The sequence below is a fragment of the Babylonia areolata genome, chromosome 23 (genome assembly GCF_041734735.1).
Source record: "Babylonia areolata isolate BAREFJ2019XMU chromosome 23, ASM4173473v1, whole genome shotgun sequence".
NCBI lineage: Eukaryota > Metazoa > Mollusca > Gastropoda > Neogastropoda > Buccinidae > Babylonia > Babylonia areolata.
Window position 1 is genome coordinate 46,666,341 of NC_134898.1, and position 15,498 is coordinate 46,681,838.

General features: G+C 44.5%; 2 protein-coding genes across 3 annotated transcripts in view; both read right to left on the bottom strand.

Moving 5' to 3' along the window:
- LOC143298131 (uncharacterized) overlaps window positions 1-8,982 on the bottom strand; it is a 43,208-nt gene extending 34,226 nt beyond the window's left edge. Inside the window, exon 1 of the mRNA XM_076610851.1 lies at window positions 8,602-8,982. Within this exon, the coding sequence (XP_076466966.1) occupies window positions 8,602-8,667 (66 nt within the window). The 5' untranslated portion in view covers window positions 8,668-8,982. The remainder of the gene's footprint in view (window positions 1-8,601) is intronic.
- Window positions 8,983-13,922: 4,940 nt separating this feature from the next.
- LOC143297938 (intraflagellar transport protein 88 homolog) overlaps window positions 13,923-15,498 on the bottom strand; it is a 47,765-nt gene continuing 46,189 nt past the window's right edge. For both annotated transcript variants that reach the window (XM_076610548.1, XM_076610549.1), the window contains exon 25: window positions 13,923-15,137. In XM_076610548.1, coding sequence (XP_076466663.1) covers window positions 15,013-15,137 — 125 coding nt within the window. In that variant the 3' untranslated portion in view covers window positions 13,923-15,012. The remainder of the gene's footprint in view (window positions 15,138-15,498) is intronic.

The following is a 15,498-nucleotide window of genomic DNA, read 5'->3' on the forward strand; positions in this document are numbered from 1 at the left end:
CAGACACGGACAGACAGAAACAGACAGACAGACAGACAGACACGGACAGACAGAAACAGACAGACAGACAGAGTGAGAAGCAAAGAGAGAGACAGCGATACAGACACGGACAGACAGAAACAGACAGACAGACAGAGTGAGAAGCAAAGAGAGAGACAGCGATACAGACACGGACAGACAGAAACAGACAGACAGTGAGAAGCAAAGAGAGTGACAGCGATACAGACACGGACAGACAGAAACAGACAGACAGACAGACAGAGTGAGAAGCAAAGAGAGAGACAGCGATACAGACACGGACAGACAGAAACAGACAGACAGACAGACAGACAGAGTGAGAAGCAAAGAGAGAGACAGCGATACAGACACGGACAGACAGAAACAGACAGACAGACAGACAGACAGACAGACAGAGTGAGAAGCAAAGAGAGAGACAGCGATACAGACACGGACAGACAGAAACAGACAGGCAGACAGACAGACAGAGTGAGAAGCAAAGAGAGAGACAGCGATACAGACACGGACAGACAGAAACAGACAGACAGACAGACAGAACGCGTGAGAAGCAAAGAGAGAGACAGCGATACAGACACGGACAGACAGAAACAGACAGACAGACAGACAGAGTGAGAAGCAAAGAGAGAGACAGCGATACAGACACGGACAAACAGAAACAGACAGACAGACAGACAGACAAAGTGAGAAGCAAAGAGAGAGACAGCGATACAGACACGGACAAACAGAAACAGACAGACAGACAGACAAAGTGAGAAGCAAAGAGAGAGACAGCGATACAGACACGGACAGACAGAAACAGACAGACAGACAGAGTGAGAAGCAAAGAGAGAGACAGCGATACAGACACGGACAGACAGAAACAGACAGACAGACAGACAGAGTGAGAAGCAAAGAGAGAGAGACAGCGATACAGACACGGACAAACAGAAACAGACAGACAGACAGACAGACAGACAGAGTGAGAAGCAAAGAGAGAGACAGCGATACAGACACGGACAGACAGAAACAGACAGACAGACAGACAGAGTGAGAAGCAAAGAGAGAGACAGCGATACAGACACGGACAGACAGAAACAGACAGACAGACAGACAGACAGACAGAGTGAGAAGCAAAGAGAGAGACAGCGATACAGACACGGACAGACAGAAACAGACAGACAGACAGACAGAGTGAGAAGCAAAGAGAGAGACATTAATTCACTTCCTGCCTCCCCGATCAAATACTTCCCCCCCCCCCCACGCCCCCCACCCCACACCCCACCTCCAACCCAGCCCTTCCTAACCGTCACCCCTACACACCCCCACCCACCCACCATCACCCCCACCCCACCCCCGCAAATACACACGGAAGCATGTGTGGCCATGCAGAATACTCTCACCATGCAACTGAACATTGGAAACACCCATGACACTCTTTCAGAAAACGCGTCCCTGCAACACGCACTCAGGCACGTACATGAACACGGACGCACGGATCCTTGCCAGTATCCCGCAACACACACACACACACACACCAATGGTGGAGTTCACACACACACACACACACACACACACACACACATGGCAAACGGCTTCTCCACAATAAAGCATGCTTTTGAAAGCAGTTTATACCAATATCAGCACACACACACACACACACACACACACACACACACACACACACACACACACACACACATTACAATTGTTGCAAAAGATGTGTTTTCGTTCACTGAGAGCAGGCTTAACAGATTTCTTTTTTTCTTCTTTTTTTTCTTCTTTTTTGCTGGAAATAGTGACACGCACGCGGAAACATCTCAGTTTTCTCCCTTGATGTTCCACTTCCGCCAAGTCCAAACATACAACACCAGCAGCAGCAACGGCAAATTCCCATCAAGGCAGGGGGCCTTTTTTGTACCTGTATGAAAGAAGAACGGATATATATAATTATTTGAATGTGCAAAGTAGTTTTCTTTATATTACTTCATTCTTTGCTGTTGTTTGTTTTCACAACGTGAACGATAAAACTCCGATCCCCCAATATCCCACCAAGTCTGTTTAACCAGCAACATTAGTCAGTGTCAGTGTCAGTGTCAGTATCTCTCTCTCCCTCTCCCTCTCTCTCTCTCTCCCTCTCAGTCTCTCTCACACACACACACACACACACACACACATACACATCTCTCTCTCTCTCTGTCTCTGTCTCTGTCTCTCTCTCTCTCTCTCTCTCTCTCTCTCAGTCTGTCTTATTATTATCATGGGCCAGACCAATTGAAACAATTTTTGACTTTTAATGCCCCCCCCCCCCCCTCTCTCCCTCTCTCTCTCTCTCTCCCCACACACCCCCTTGTCCAAAGGGCTTCATTGCTGAATGGACCTTAAAATAATTGTCATTGTCTCTCCCTCCTCCTCCTCCCACCCCCTTGTCTACCTTTCTCTCTTCGCCCCCCCCCCCCCCCTCTCTCTCTCTCTCTCTCTCCTCTCCCTATGTGTGTTCGTCCCCCCTTCTCTCTCCCTCTCCCTCTTTGTCCCCCCACCCCCACTCTCTCTCTCTCTCTCTCTCTCTCTCTCTCGTCACATACATGATTACATATATGTATGTTTATGTACGCATGTGCATGCATTTGTGTACCAGTGGTTGTGATTATTTCAGTGTATATGGGTTCCTGTATACAGGTACGCGAGTTTAGGTGTATACTCATATGTATGTGGGCATAGATATACATCTATGTATGTATGTATAGTGTGTGTGTTTGTTTGTGTGTGTGTGTGTGTGTGTACGTATCTCGGTTGTTGTTTTCTTTGTCTTTTTGTTGTTGTCGTTGTTGTTGTTGTTGTTGTTTTTTAATTTCCTCATAACTCGAGTGTATGTGCATAATTATGGGAGATAAGATTTGCATATATTTATGTTTTGCGATTTCTTTTTGTTGCAAAATATGGTGTACTTATTATAGTTCACAACCCCCTTCAAATGGGGCTTTGGCCTTACTGAATAAAATTCTGATTCTGATTCTGATTCTGATTCTCGTCACGTGCACACGGCCCCGAGTTGTACTCATAAGACACAAAGGAAACCATTGACCTAACTAGGTAGACTCTTAATTGTCGATCAGTGACAGGAAACGCGCCACGCACAAGACACGAGCCCTCTCAGTCCACTTGAGGTGCGGAACCCACGCGTATCCGGCCTGTCGTCCAGTGTACTATCCCAGATTATTTCTCCCCCCCCCCCACCTGGAAACGTCCTCAGGGGACAATTCGACCGCTGGAAATGCACCCCCTCTCTCCATCACCGCCCCCCTACCTCCACCCCTCCCCTCTCCACTCACACACCCTGGTGAGGGGCGGGGGGTGGGGGGGGGGGGGGGAGCTGTCTTACTGTTCATAATGTTCCCTGCGGACATTTTCAACGGCCAAAGTGTACCCCTTCTTGCGTTTTAGCCTCGTTCTTGAAATATCCGTCCCACCCTGAAAATGGCTAAAACGCATATTCTAAATATATTTCTGTTTAATAATTACGATGTAATAATTAATTGCAATGTTTTTAAAAGCGAATATGTGAAATGCTTTTATTTCAGAACATATGTTTATTACTCTTGTTTAATCAAGTTATCCGCGTGTGTGGGGTGGGTGGGGGGGGGTGGGGGGGTTGGGGGAGGGGGGGGTGCAGGTGTGTGCTGATTATCTGGTTGTGGTTTTCCGCAATTCATCTTTATTCTTATCTTATCTGTCTATTATGATCAATGTGCAGTATAGTAGGCTATGTTTATAATTATATTCAAATAATGTTTCTTAATTCTTTCTGTTTTTACTTTAAGAATACTAGTTATTACCTGCAGTGTGTGGATGTATGTATGAAACGATGTATGTGATATGTTTTACATTTGTATCTTCGTAATATTTGTAGGGGCTGTTGTTGGCTTTTACAGTTATGGTCCCCATGTTGTTTACTTGTCTATGTTGTGATAATGCACCTGACCAAATTTCTCCAGTTGGAGATAATAAAGTTATTCTTATCTTATCTTATTTTATCTTATCTTATCTTAACGCAAAAAGTGGGACATTTTGGCTGCTGAAAATTGTCCGCAGGGGACATTGATATGTACAATGAGAAAGTCCCCCCGGGGGGGGGGGTGGCGGGGGAGGGGGCATGAGGGGGAGGGGGACATTTCCAACGTTCAAACTGCACGGCGCCCTCCCCCTCTTCCCTCCGGCGGGGACGTTTTCTGATGTGGGACACAATCTGGAATGCTACACCGGGGGGCGAGCTTTTCGGCCTGGGATTTTCCTCTCTGGCCGTGGTCACCCCGATTCGCACAGTAAAATAATGACACCTAATAATGACTGGCATCTGTGTACACGTCTACTGCTCTCTTCTAAGCTACTGAGCAGTAGCAGTCATCCATTCAGTCACGTGCAGCCACCCCCCCCCCCCCCCCCCCGCCCCCCCTCCCCAACTCCCCAAGGCTTACCAAATTCACTCACCCATACATAGATACATGCACGCACCCTGTAACCCATGAACAGAGGAACAGCCCGATTTAACAGTGGACACACACACACACACACACACACACACACACACACACACACACACAATACGGCCTCACAGAACAGACGAGTTATTTAGCTGGGATATAATCAGACTCGCCTATTCCCACTTCGCCTATAGTCAATGAATTGGTGAACCCACGATTCGCCTGTTTCTAGTTTCAGTCGTCAATGTACTCGAAACGTCTTTAGAAGTTTTGATATGTATATTCAGAAAGCCGGAAGTGATACAGTCACTCGATTGCCACCACCAACTCCCACATACACACGAAGGCACACACGAGCACAGAGAGAGAGAGAGAGAGAGAGAGAGAGAGAGAGATTGTGTGTGTGTGTGTGTGTGTGTGTGTGTGTGTGTGTGTGCGTGCGTGTACATGTGTGTGTCTGTCTGTCTGTATCTGTCTCTGTGTGTGTGTGCGAGCGCGCGCGTGTTTGCGTGTGCGTGTGAGTCAGTGTGTGCTTGAGAGAGAGAGGGACAAAGAGGGAGAGATAGGCTTGGATCTATAGGCAAAACTGACGAGAATGAAGCGTAGGCAAAACGGGACAAAGTCAAACTCTCGAGACTGAAGCCATTGGGGTGAGATGGGTGGCAACACCATCGATGAATAGGCGAAATGGGAATAGGCACAGCGGGGAGAGCAGCCTGAATTTCACACAGACAAATCAGTTTTGACAAAAAAGAGTAATACAGTACAATAATACAATAATACAGTTCATCAAAATTTTTACCATTTTGTTCGTTTGTCTCTATTGATTCTGTGTCGGTTTTAGCTTTTAGGTGGATGTGTGTGTGTGTGTGTGTGTGTGTGTGTGTGTGTGTGTGTGTGTGTGATGTGCCTTTTATGTGCTCTGAATGATATGTGGATGGTGAATCGTTTTATCTCATTTTTATTATCATACCTTTGAAATGTTAAATATCTGTTTTTACTGTAAAGAGCGGTGAGCCTGGGGAACCGCGCTATATAAGACTCCATACTATCATCACCATTATTATTATTATTATTATTATTATTATTATTATCATCATTATTGTTATCATCATCATTGTTCATCACCAGCTATTCATGGGCACACAGTCACCTTCGGACACGACATAATTATGATTCTGAAGCCATGGTCAGCTTCGACTGGAAGTCCCCGGGGGATATGTACACGTACACACACACACACACACACACACACACACACACACACACACATATATATATATATATATATATATATATATATATATATATATATATATATATATATATATATATATATACATCGAGACCATAAAGAGTAGACTCATTCCTGGACGACAACACGTTTAATAATCAAAAACTGCAAAGATTATTATAATACTTAAATACAATTAATTTCAATCTAAGGTAAAAAAATAAAATAAAATAAATTAAAAATAAAAATAAAAAGATGGGGGTGGGGGGGTGGGGTGGTCAGGACACGTTAACAAGAAATGGATCTCGTCTTCTCTGTCTGTGTTAGATAAACGACAGAGAGACAGAGACAGAGACAGAGAGAGAGAGAGAGAGAGAGAGAGAAATCATATCTATATATGTCATTAGTATAGAACTACCGTAAAAGATAAACAATCAGGTGACTGAAGTCACACTGTTCTCACTGTCTTGTCATATGCACGTGTGCTGATTAACGCAACAAAGACTAACGTGACTAACACCACCACCACCACCAGTATCACTTGTACAACTGCTATTGTGACCATCGCGAAAGAGACCGAGACAAATAGATAGAGAAAGAGAAGCAGGTACAGAGACAGAGACATATAGATAGACAGACAGACGACAGAAACAGACAGATACAAAAAAAGAAAAAAAGAAAAAAAAAAAAGAAATAAAAAAACAAACAAACACCAGAAACAGGAATAGAGAGACAGACGCAGAGACAGAGACACACACAGACAGACAGACAGTAACAGACAGACAGAAACAACTGAGACAGACTGACAGACAGTCAGGCACTGATACAGAGACCGTCAGACACTGATACAGATAGACACTGACACAGAGACAGACAGACAGACAGACACTAACACAGAGACAGACACTGATACAGAGACAGTCAGACACTGATACAGAGACAGACCGACACTGACACAGAGACAGACAGACAGAGACGGACAGACACTGACACAGAGACGGACAGACACTGACACAGCGACAGACAGACACTGACACAGAGACAAACAGACACAGACACAGAGACAGACACTGATGCAGAGACCGACAGACACTGACACAGAGACAGACAGTCAGAGACGGACAGACACTGACATAGAGACAGACACTGACACAGAGACAGACAAACACTGACAAAGAGACAGACACTGATACAGAGACAAACTGACACAGAAACAGACAGAGACTGACACAGAGACAGACAGACAGTCAGACACTGACATAGAGACAGACACTGGTACAGCGACAGACACTGATACAGAGACAGACAGTCAGACACTGACACAGAGACCGTCAGACACTGACACAGAGACTGACACTGATAGAGAGACAGACAGACAGGTAGACAGACACTGACACAGAGACTGACACTGACACAGAAACAGACACTGATACAGAGACAGACAGACAGAGACTGATACAGAGACAGACACTGATGCAGAGACAGACATACACTGATACAGAGACAGATATACACTGATACAGAGACAGACAGGCACTGAGACAGACACTGAGACAGACACAGATACAAACAGACACTGATATAGAGACAGACAGACAGTGATACAGAGACAGTGATACAGAGACAGACAGACACACACTGATACAGAGACAGACACTGATACAGAGGCAGACAGACTTGCAATAATACAAAGACAGACACTGATACAGAGACAGACAGAGAGAGACACTGATACAGAGACAAGCAGACTGACAATGATACAAAGACAGACACTGACACAGAGACAGACAGACACTGATAAAGAGACAGACAGACACTGACACAGAGACAGACAGACACTGATAAAGAGACTCGGACAGACACTGATGCAGAGGCAGACAGAGACTGAGACAGACACACTCTAATAAAGAGATAGACAGACACTGATACATAGACAGACAAACAGACAGACAGACGACAGAAACAGACAGAGACACAAAAGACATACAGAGACCGACAGACAAACAGAGACACTGACACAGATGTGTAGACTGAAACGCCGGGGCAGAGACAGACAGACGACAGAGACACACGGACATACAGAGACAGATAGACATGAACAGACAAGTAGAGACAGACAGACAGACAGACAGAACAGACAAACACACGGCACAGACGACAGAGACAGACAGGCAGACAGGAACAGGTCGACAAGACCAGACAGGCGGGCAAGGGCGATAACGGTGGCAAACATGGATGAAGAAAGAAATGAAAATAAATAAAAAGGGTTTTTTTTGTGTGTTTTGTGTGTGTGTGTGTGTGTGTGTGTGTGTGTGGTTGTTGTTTTTTGTGTGTGTGTGTGTGTGTGTGTGTGTGTGTGTACTTACAACTACCATCACTTAAAGCAAGAAGAGTAAGAGGGGACTTGATACAGACGTATTAAATATTAAATGGGTTTGACGATATTAACAAAGCATGCTTTTTTTGTACTCAAAAGGTAGACACTACAAGAAACAGTACAGACAAAATATTTAAACAGTATTCCAGAACAAATCCCAGAAAGTTTACATTCAGTAACAGAGTAACAAATTATTGGAACAAATTAACAAACAATATCAAACGTGCACCTAGTATACATACTTTTAAGAACCTCATAGATAAACACGAGTTATTGACAAAAGCGAAATATGACTTTGGTGGATAAAATGACTGAGCTAGTCAACGACCTGACCAACAATGTAAAGGAGTAAATTTGAAGGGGCATAAAAAGCCAAAAATGGCTAAGTTGTATAAAACAACGCCCCAAATCCTAATCCTAATCCTGACCCTGTTTGTTTAAAAAGCCTTAGGAGAAAAAGGTGACAGACGCAAGAAGATTACGACACGATCTTCCGTGTCTTAGTTCAAACTTACCGCCACGAAGCTGAAATGATACTTGAACAGGAGAAGTAGAATCAGCATTAATTTCTGATGATCCATTCTGCCTCTGTGGTCTGTAGTGCAATCGACGTTTACACGACTGATTTTAAAAAAAAAATAAATAAATAAATAAAATTTAAAAAAACAGCACAGCGACTGTCTTCAACTGAAGAAGTTTTCAACGGTCGCACATGAACTTCATGGTTCCAAGCTGACGAGAGAGTGAGAGAGAGAGAAAGAGAGCCCTTCGGCCCAGTTCATCCTCTCTGTTCTACTACTGCTGCTACCATCTCAGTTGTTGAGATAATAATTATTGATGAAGTGTTTAGTAACGTTGCGAACACACACATTCACACAAACTGGAGTCGAGTGCGAGCGAAGGTCACCCGCAAGTGATAACATCTAAATTTAGCATCTCGAATTCCCGTAAGCAGGCTTCGTTCAGCGCGATGACACTTGTTACGTTTTTTTGTTTGTTTGTTTTTGTTTGGTTTTTTTACCCGGTCGTTCTGTCTACAAAAGGTAACAGTTTGTAGCGCTATTTTGACTACTACACAAATTGATTGAGGTTGTTGGAATCCCGAGTACTGAAAGCCTATCATTTTTTGTTAACAGATAATTTACAATCGAAAGTGTCGCGGAGAGACTTCTGCTGCCGGCAACTACTGCTGCTGCTCAGTGCTACTGCTGACTGGTGCTACTGCTGCTACTACTACTACTACTACTGCTGCTGCTGCTGCTTCTACTGGGCAACTGCTAATACTGCTGCTGCTACTGTACATGCTAGGCCAGTTCGACAACCCCCCCCCCCTCTCTCTCTCTCTCTCTCTCTCTCTCTGTCTCTCTCTGTCTCTGTCTGTCTCTCTGTTCTCCGAGGCTCTGTCTGTCTCTCTGTCTCTGTCTCTGTCTCTCTCTCTGTCTGTCTCTCTGTCTCTGTCTCTCTCTCTCTCTCTCTCTCTCTCTCTCTCTGTCTGTCTCTCTGTTTCTGTCTCTGTCTCTGTCTCTCTTTCTGTCTGTCTCTCTGTCTCTGTCTCTCTCTCTCTCTCTCTCTCTCTCTCTCTGTCTCTGTCTGTCTCTCTCTCTTCGCAGTCTGATACCAACGTGGTGCGCAGCTTCTCCAAACTGGCTTTGTCAGTTACTGATTGCCAACTGAGGCCGTTGTCAGCTAGACATCAGTCACCGGAAGAAGAAGATGGGGGAGGAGAAGAAGGAGGAGGAGAAGAAGAAGTAGAAGAAGACTGAAGAAGAAGGTGGTCAAATGGTGTCAGAGCGCTGGAGTCTTGCTTCTTCTTCTTCTTCTTCTGCGTTCGTGGGCTGCAACTCCCACGTTCACTCGTATGCACACGAGTGGGCTTTTACGTGTATGACCGTTTTTACCCCGCCATGTAGGCAGCCATACTCCGTTTTCGGGGGTGTGCATGCTGGGTATGTTCTTGTTTCCATAACCCACCGAACGCTGACATGGATTACAGGATCTTTAACGTGCGTATTTGATCTTCTGCTTGCATATACACACGAAGGGGGTTCAGGCACTAGCAGGTCTGCACATATGTTGACCTGGGAGATCGTAAAAATCTCCACCCTTTACCCACCAGACGCCGTCACCGTGATTCGAACCCGGGACCCTCAGATTGACAGTCCAACGCTTTAACCACTCGGCTATTGCGCCCGTCTGGAGTCTTGCTGAGTTCAGCAACTTCTTGTGCTCGATCCCCCGACCGGTTGCACCTGGTGGGTTGAAGGTGCCGGCCGGCCGGAGATTTTTCCTATCTCCCACAGCCGGTCAAATTATTATATAAGTATGCGCAGACCTACTAGTACCTGAACCGTTTTCCGAGCGTGTGTATTCGCACGGCGCAGAATATCAACTTGAATATGCACGTTAAAGATCTTGTAATTCTTGTCAAGAGCTGACATACCACCCAGCATGCACACACTCCCGAAAGCGGATTGTAGCTGCCTTCATGGCGGGGGTGTGGGGGGGGGAGGAAGATGGTCACTGATACACTGACGTAAAATGGTACATGTCTATATGAGTGTGTGTGTGTGTGTGTGTGTGTGTGTGTGTGTGTGTGTGTGTGCGTGTGTCAGTGAGTGTGTGTCACAGTGTGTGTGTGTGTGTGTGTGTGTGTGCCGCCTCCGTCCACTACTGACGCAGGCTACTGTTGTTGTAAAAAAAAAAAAAATTAATAAAAAAAAGCCCTCTTTTCCCGTTCAGCCAGCCGTGTGGTCAGTGTGTCCGTACAGTCATGGTGAAGTGAAAAATGTCGATTGTGTTTGTGGAGGAAACTGTCGCGCTGTTTGAACGCGCCCCGTGCTCGGGGTTTCCCGAAATTCCTCGAAACGACTCGAACTTTCCTTCGTGTTTGTCACATGGCTTCCAAAATATCCGGCTTCCGTTTATTGACTGCTCGGTTGCTGTGATACGACTTCTATTTTTTTCCACTGACTTTTTCTTTTTCCCATTCAGGAAGGACAAGAGCTCACGTGTGTGCAGGGTGTGCCAAGCAGTCGGTGAAATTTGGTCATTGTTTGTGATCATTGCGATTTTGTGAAGAAATGTACGTGTGTGTGTGACGGTGTGTGTGTGTGTGTGTGTGTGTGTGTGTGTGTGTGTGTTTGTGTTACTGTGAGTGTGAGTGTACGTATATGTATATATATATACGTACATATATAAATATATATATATGTGTGTGTGTGAATATATATATATATATATATATATATATATATATATATATATATATATATGTGTGTGTGTGTGTGTGTGTGTGTGTGCCAGTGTGTGTGAGTCTCCGTCTGTGTGTGTGCGCGCGCGCGACCCCAACGCCACATATGGATGGAATTATGATTTATTTCTTGGCTCACACACACACACACACACACACACACACACACACACACACACACACACACACACACACACACACACACACACACACACACACGTACAGGACGACGAACGTGAAAACACAAATGATTAAGGATTGAACCCACGATCCCAGAAACGACTTTCCAGTTCAGTATTGCACGACTGCACGTGGCTCAGAGGTTCCAATCCCAATTCGCCTATTTCTGATTTGCCTGTTCCTCACTTGTGAACTCGATTCACCTTTTCACTGCAGTTCGTCTGAAGTACTCGAAACAACATCAGTTGCTCTTGTGTGTGTGTGTGTGTGTGTGTGTGTAAATGTGTGCGTGCGTGCGCGCGCGCGCGTGTGTGTGTGTGTGCGTGTGTGTGTTCGTTCTTTAGTTTAACGTCTTTTCACTGTAAGTGATATTTGACGTGGGTGGGAAAAGAATCAATGGGGGAAAATAAATTACTGTGTATGCATGCCAGTAAGTGAAAGTGTGTGCGTGTGTGCGCGTGTGTGCGCGCGTGCGTGTGTGTGTAATATATATAAAATGATTGGGTTAACTAAGAGAGAGGTGACAGACACAGAGAGAGAGAGAGAGCATAACAATATAACATCTTTCTAATGAAAAACTAACAACTATAACAGCAAACCAACTGGACTACTCAACAAGGATTTGAAAAAGTCATACATTAGCAATGGACTGCTGAAGATTGTCAACACTGAAGATGATTTCAGTTCAGGAATGTGAGACTTTAACATATGGCAAGTTAGTATATGATTTGGCTGTTACGTGAGCACCACAGATGCAAGAAACATTACCGACATACTTGGTTTTAAAACAATACATTTTCCATCTGCAGATCAGAGAAATGATTTGCCTCTTATGAAAATAATTTTGGTACTGTTTTCCCATGAAACCATACATTTTCTGTATATTTTCACGTGACTCCGAGTTACTGGTGTTTTTTTCAAGCTGAAATTTTGACCATTGGACTTTTTCTACCATGGTGTAACATTCCTATAGTGAAAGCGAGATATTTAAATCCACCTCCTTTATGGAACTTATAACTGTCAACTTTTTCATCATAGTAAAAACCGTGTGTGTGTGTGTGTGTGTGTGTGTGAGTGAATGAGTGTATGTGTGCACAATCATTAGTGTGTGTATCTGTGAGTGCGTGTATGTGTGCGTGCGCACGTGTGTGTGTGTGTGTGCATGCGCACGCATGCGCACAGTGTGTGTGAGAGAGAGAGTGCATGCATTCATTCGTGTGTGTATGTGTGTGTGTGTGTGGGGGGGGGGGGGGGGGGGCGTCGATCGAAAGGGGAAAGCAAAAGGGGTATAATCAGCAGTAACTAAGTGAATTCATCCCATCATTCCTTGATCGTTCTCTCTCTCTCTGCCTCTCTCTCCCTCTCTCTCTGCCTCTCTCTCCCTCTCTCTCTAAAGCAAAATTCAACAGGCACTCAATCATCTGCAGCTGAGAGCTAAACTTTCTTCTTCTTCTTAGGCCCATCACTCCCCCTGGAGCATAGGCCGCCGACAACAGTCCGCCAGAGTCCTCTGTCCTGGGCTATTCTCTCCAGCTGTCTCCAGGTATATCCCATCCTCTTGGTTTCTGCCTCAAGGTCGCCAGGTGTTTCTTGGCCTTCCTCTTTTTCGTTTTCCTTGGGGGTTCCATGATAGTGCCTGCCTTGTGATGTTGCTGGCTGGCTTCCTCAGGGTGTGCCCGATCCATCCCCATCTCCTGCGCCGGATTTCATCCTCGGCTGGCAGCTGGTTGATACGTTGCCACAGGTCTGCGTTGCTGATGGTGTCGGGCCGGTGGATCTGGAGAATTCTTCTCAGGCAGCTGTTGATGAAGGTCTGCACTTTCTTGATGGTGGTCTTTGTTGTCCTCCATGTCTCCGCTCCATACAGTAGGACTGACTTGACGTTGGAGTTGAACAGCCTGATCTTTGTGCGAGTCGACACCACCTTGGAGCTCCAGATGTTCTTCAGCTGCAAGTACGCTGCCCTCGTCAAATTTTTCATCTTAGTAAAAACCGTGTGTGTGTGTGTGTGTGTGTGTGTGTGTGTGTGAATGAGTGTATGTGTGCACAATCATTGGTGTGTGTATCTGTGAGTGCGTGTATGTGTGCGTGCGCACGTGTGTGTGTGTATGTGCGCACGCATGCGCACAGTGTGTGTGTGAGAGAGAGTGCATGCATTCATTCGTGTGTGTATGTGTGTGTGGGGGTGGGGGGGGGGGGGGGGGGTGCGCCGATCGAAAGGGGAAAGCAAAAGGGTATAATCAGCAGTAACTAAGTGAATTCATCCCATCATTCCTTGATCGTTCTCTCTCTCTCTGCCTCTCTCTCCCTCTCTCTCTGCCTCTCTCTCCCTCTCTCTCTAAAGCAAAATTCAACAGGCACTCAATCATCTGCAGCTGAAAGTTAAACACACAACAATAATGTTTCATGATAACTTTTTTTAATTTTCATTTTATACAGTGTTTATCACAGAATTGAAGCCACATAAAACACATCACAACACATATCTCATAACAGCACAGATCTCATTGTGTCTTCTAAGTGTTTCTAAGCTGTGATGATGTGGAGAATGTGTTTCTTGTTATCATTCCGATTTGATTTTCAGATGTGCTGTTATTAAAGAGTTGTCTACAGTGTCTTGAAGGTTTACTTTGGTCCTTCTAACATCAACCCTGAACGGGGAACTGTCACATAAATCTCTAATGATGACCCCAAAATAAGTTATTACCTATATATCTTATAACAGAGCAATTTCACTATAATTAAAATTGACAATATTCGTCTCTTTACCAAATACACTCCCTATCATTCAATTCCTGGAGGAAACAAACTTCTCGTTTGTAAACAAACAGCTTCTGTCATTCAAAATTATCTTTCTGGTACTGCATTTGCTTGAGGGATAGAACTGTTGGTTGGCTAAATTCCACCCCCCACCCCCCAAAGAAAAACAACAACAAGAAACAAAACAAAAAAAACACCCACATACAACCCTAAAAGCAAAACAACATCAACCACAATGTTATCTTTTTAACACAAACAGGCAAGAAGTAATTAAATCAAGTAGCACAATAAATTATCATTCACACAACATATGACATAACAAATAACAACATTATTTTGTTTTCTTAACATCTCCATGGACAGAAGATGATTTCAAAAGTTTGTCTTGTGTGAGTGTTTTGTTTTGTTTTTGTTTTTGCTTTTTTGTTGTTTTTTTTGGTGGTTGTATTTTTGTCAGTCTGTTTAGTTTGTACCTTTCTTTTCTGGCAAGCGAAAGAGACAGGCATTATTTAGAAGAGAACCGAAGAAGATGGGGAAAAAAAAGTTAAATCATTGAGTCCTTTTATTTCCAAAATGTCTTCTACGTTCCTTAAAAAGGAAACAAGAAAGTCCAACAGACCTAACACACAGTCTGGGTCTCTTGCCAGCCATGTAAAATTTTTTTTTTTTAAAGTAGAAGAATTGTGATAAAAAAACAAAAAAAACACAATGTCTTAGATGTGTGTGATCTGTGTAACTACTCTGGCAGAAGGTCATCTCCCAGTTCTTCATCACCGAACTCGTCTTCGTTGGGGTCTTTGCGCCGTGCTGCTGTCTTGGGTCGCTCCATTTGTGGGCCCAGTGGGTCACTGTATGACGCATCTGCAAGGTGACAAAAGAGTGGGTTTATTAAATCTAAGATGGAAAAAGTCCCACAGCCTTTTATGGCCATTACGATTATGGCAGTGATTATGGCAATACTCTCCTTCTGCTGTTTTAACTCACTCCAGACAATAGAACGCTATAGCGTTCCTGAAGATGGAATACTATAGCGTTCCTGACGTACGATAGCGTTCCAGATGATGGAATGCTATAGCGTTCCTGACATAAGGTAGTGTTCCGGACGACGGAACGCTATAGCGGTTTTGACAATTAAAAATTTTTCCACGATTTTTTTATGGGGTTGCACAACAATTGCAGCTACACCATTCATTGCGAACGTGTCAAGTGTCGAATGGAACAT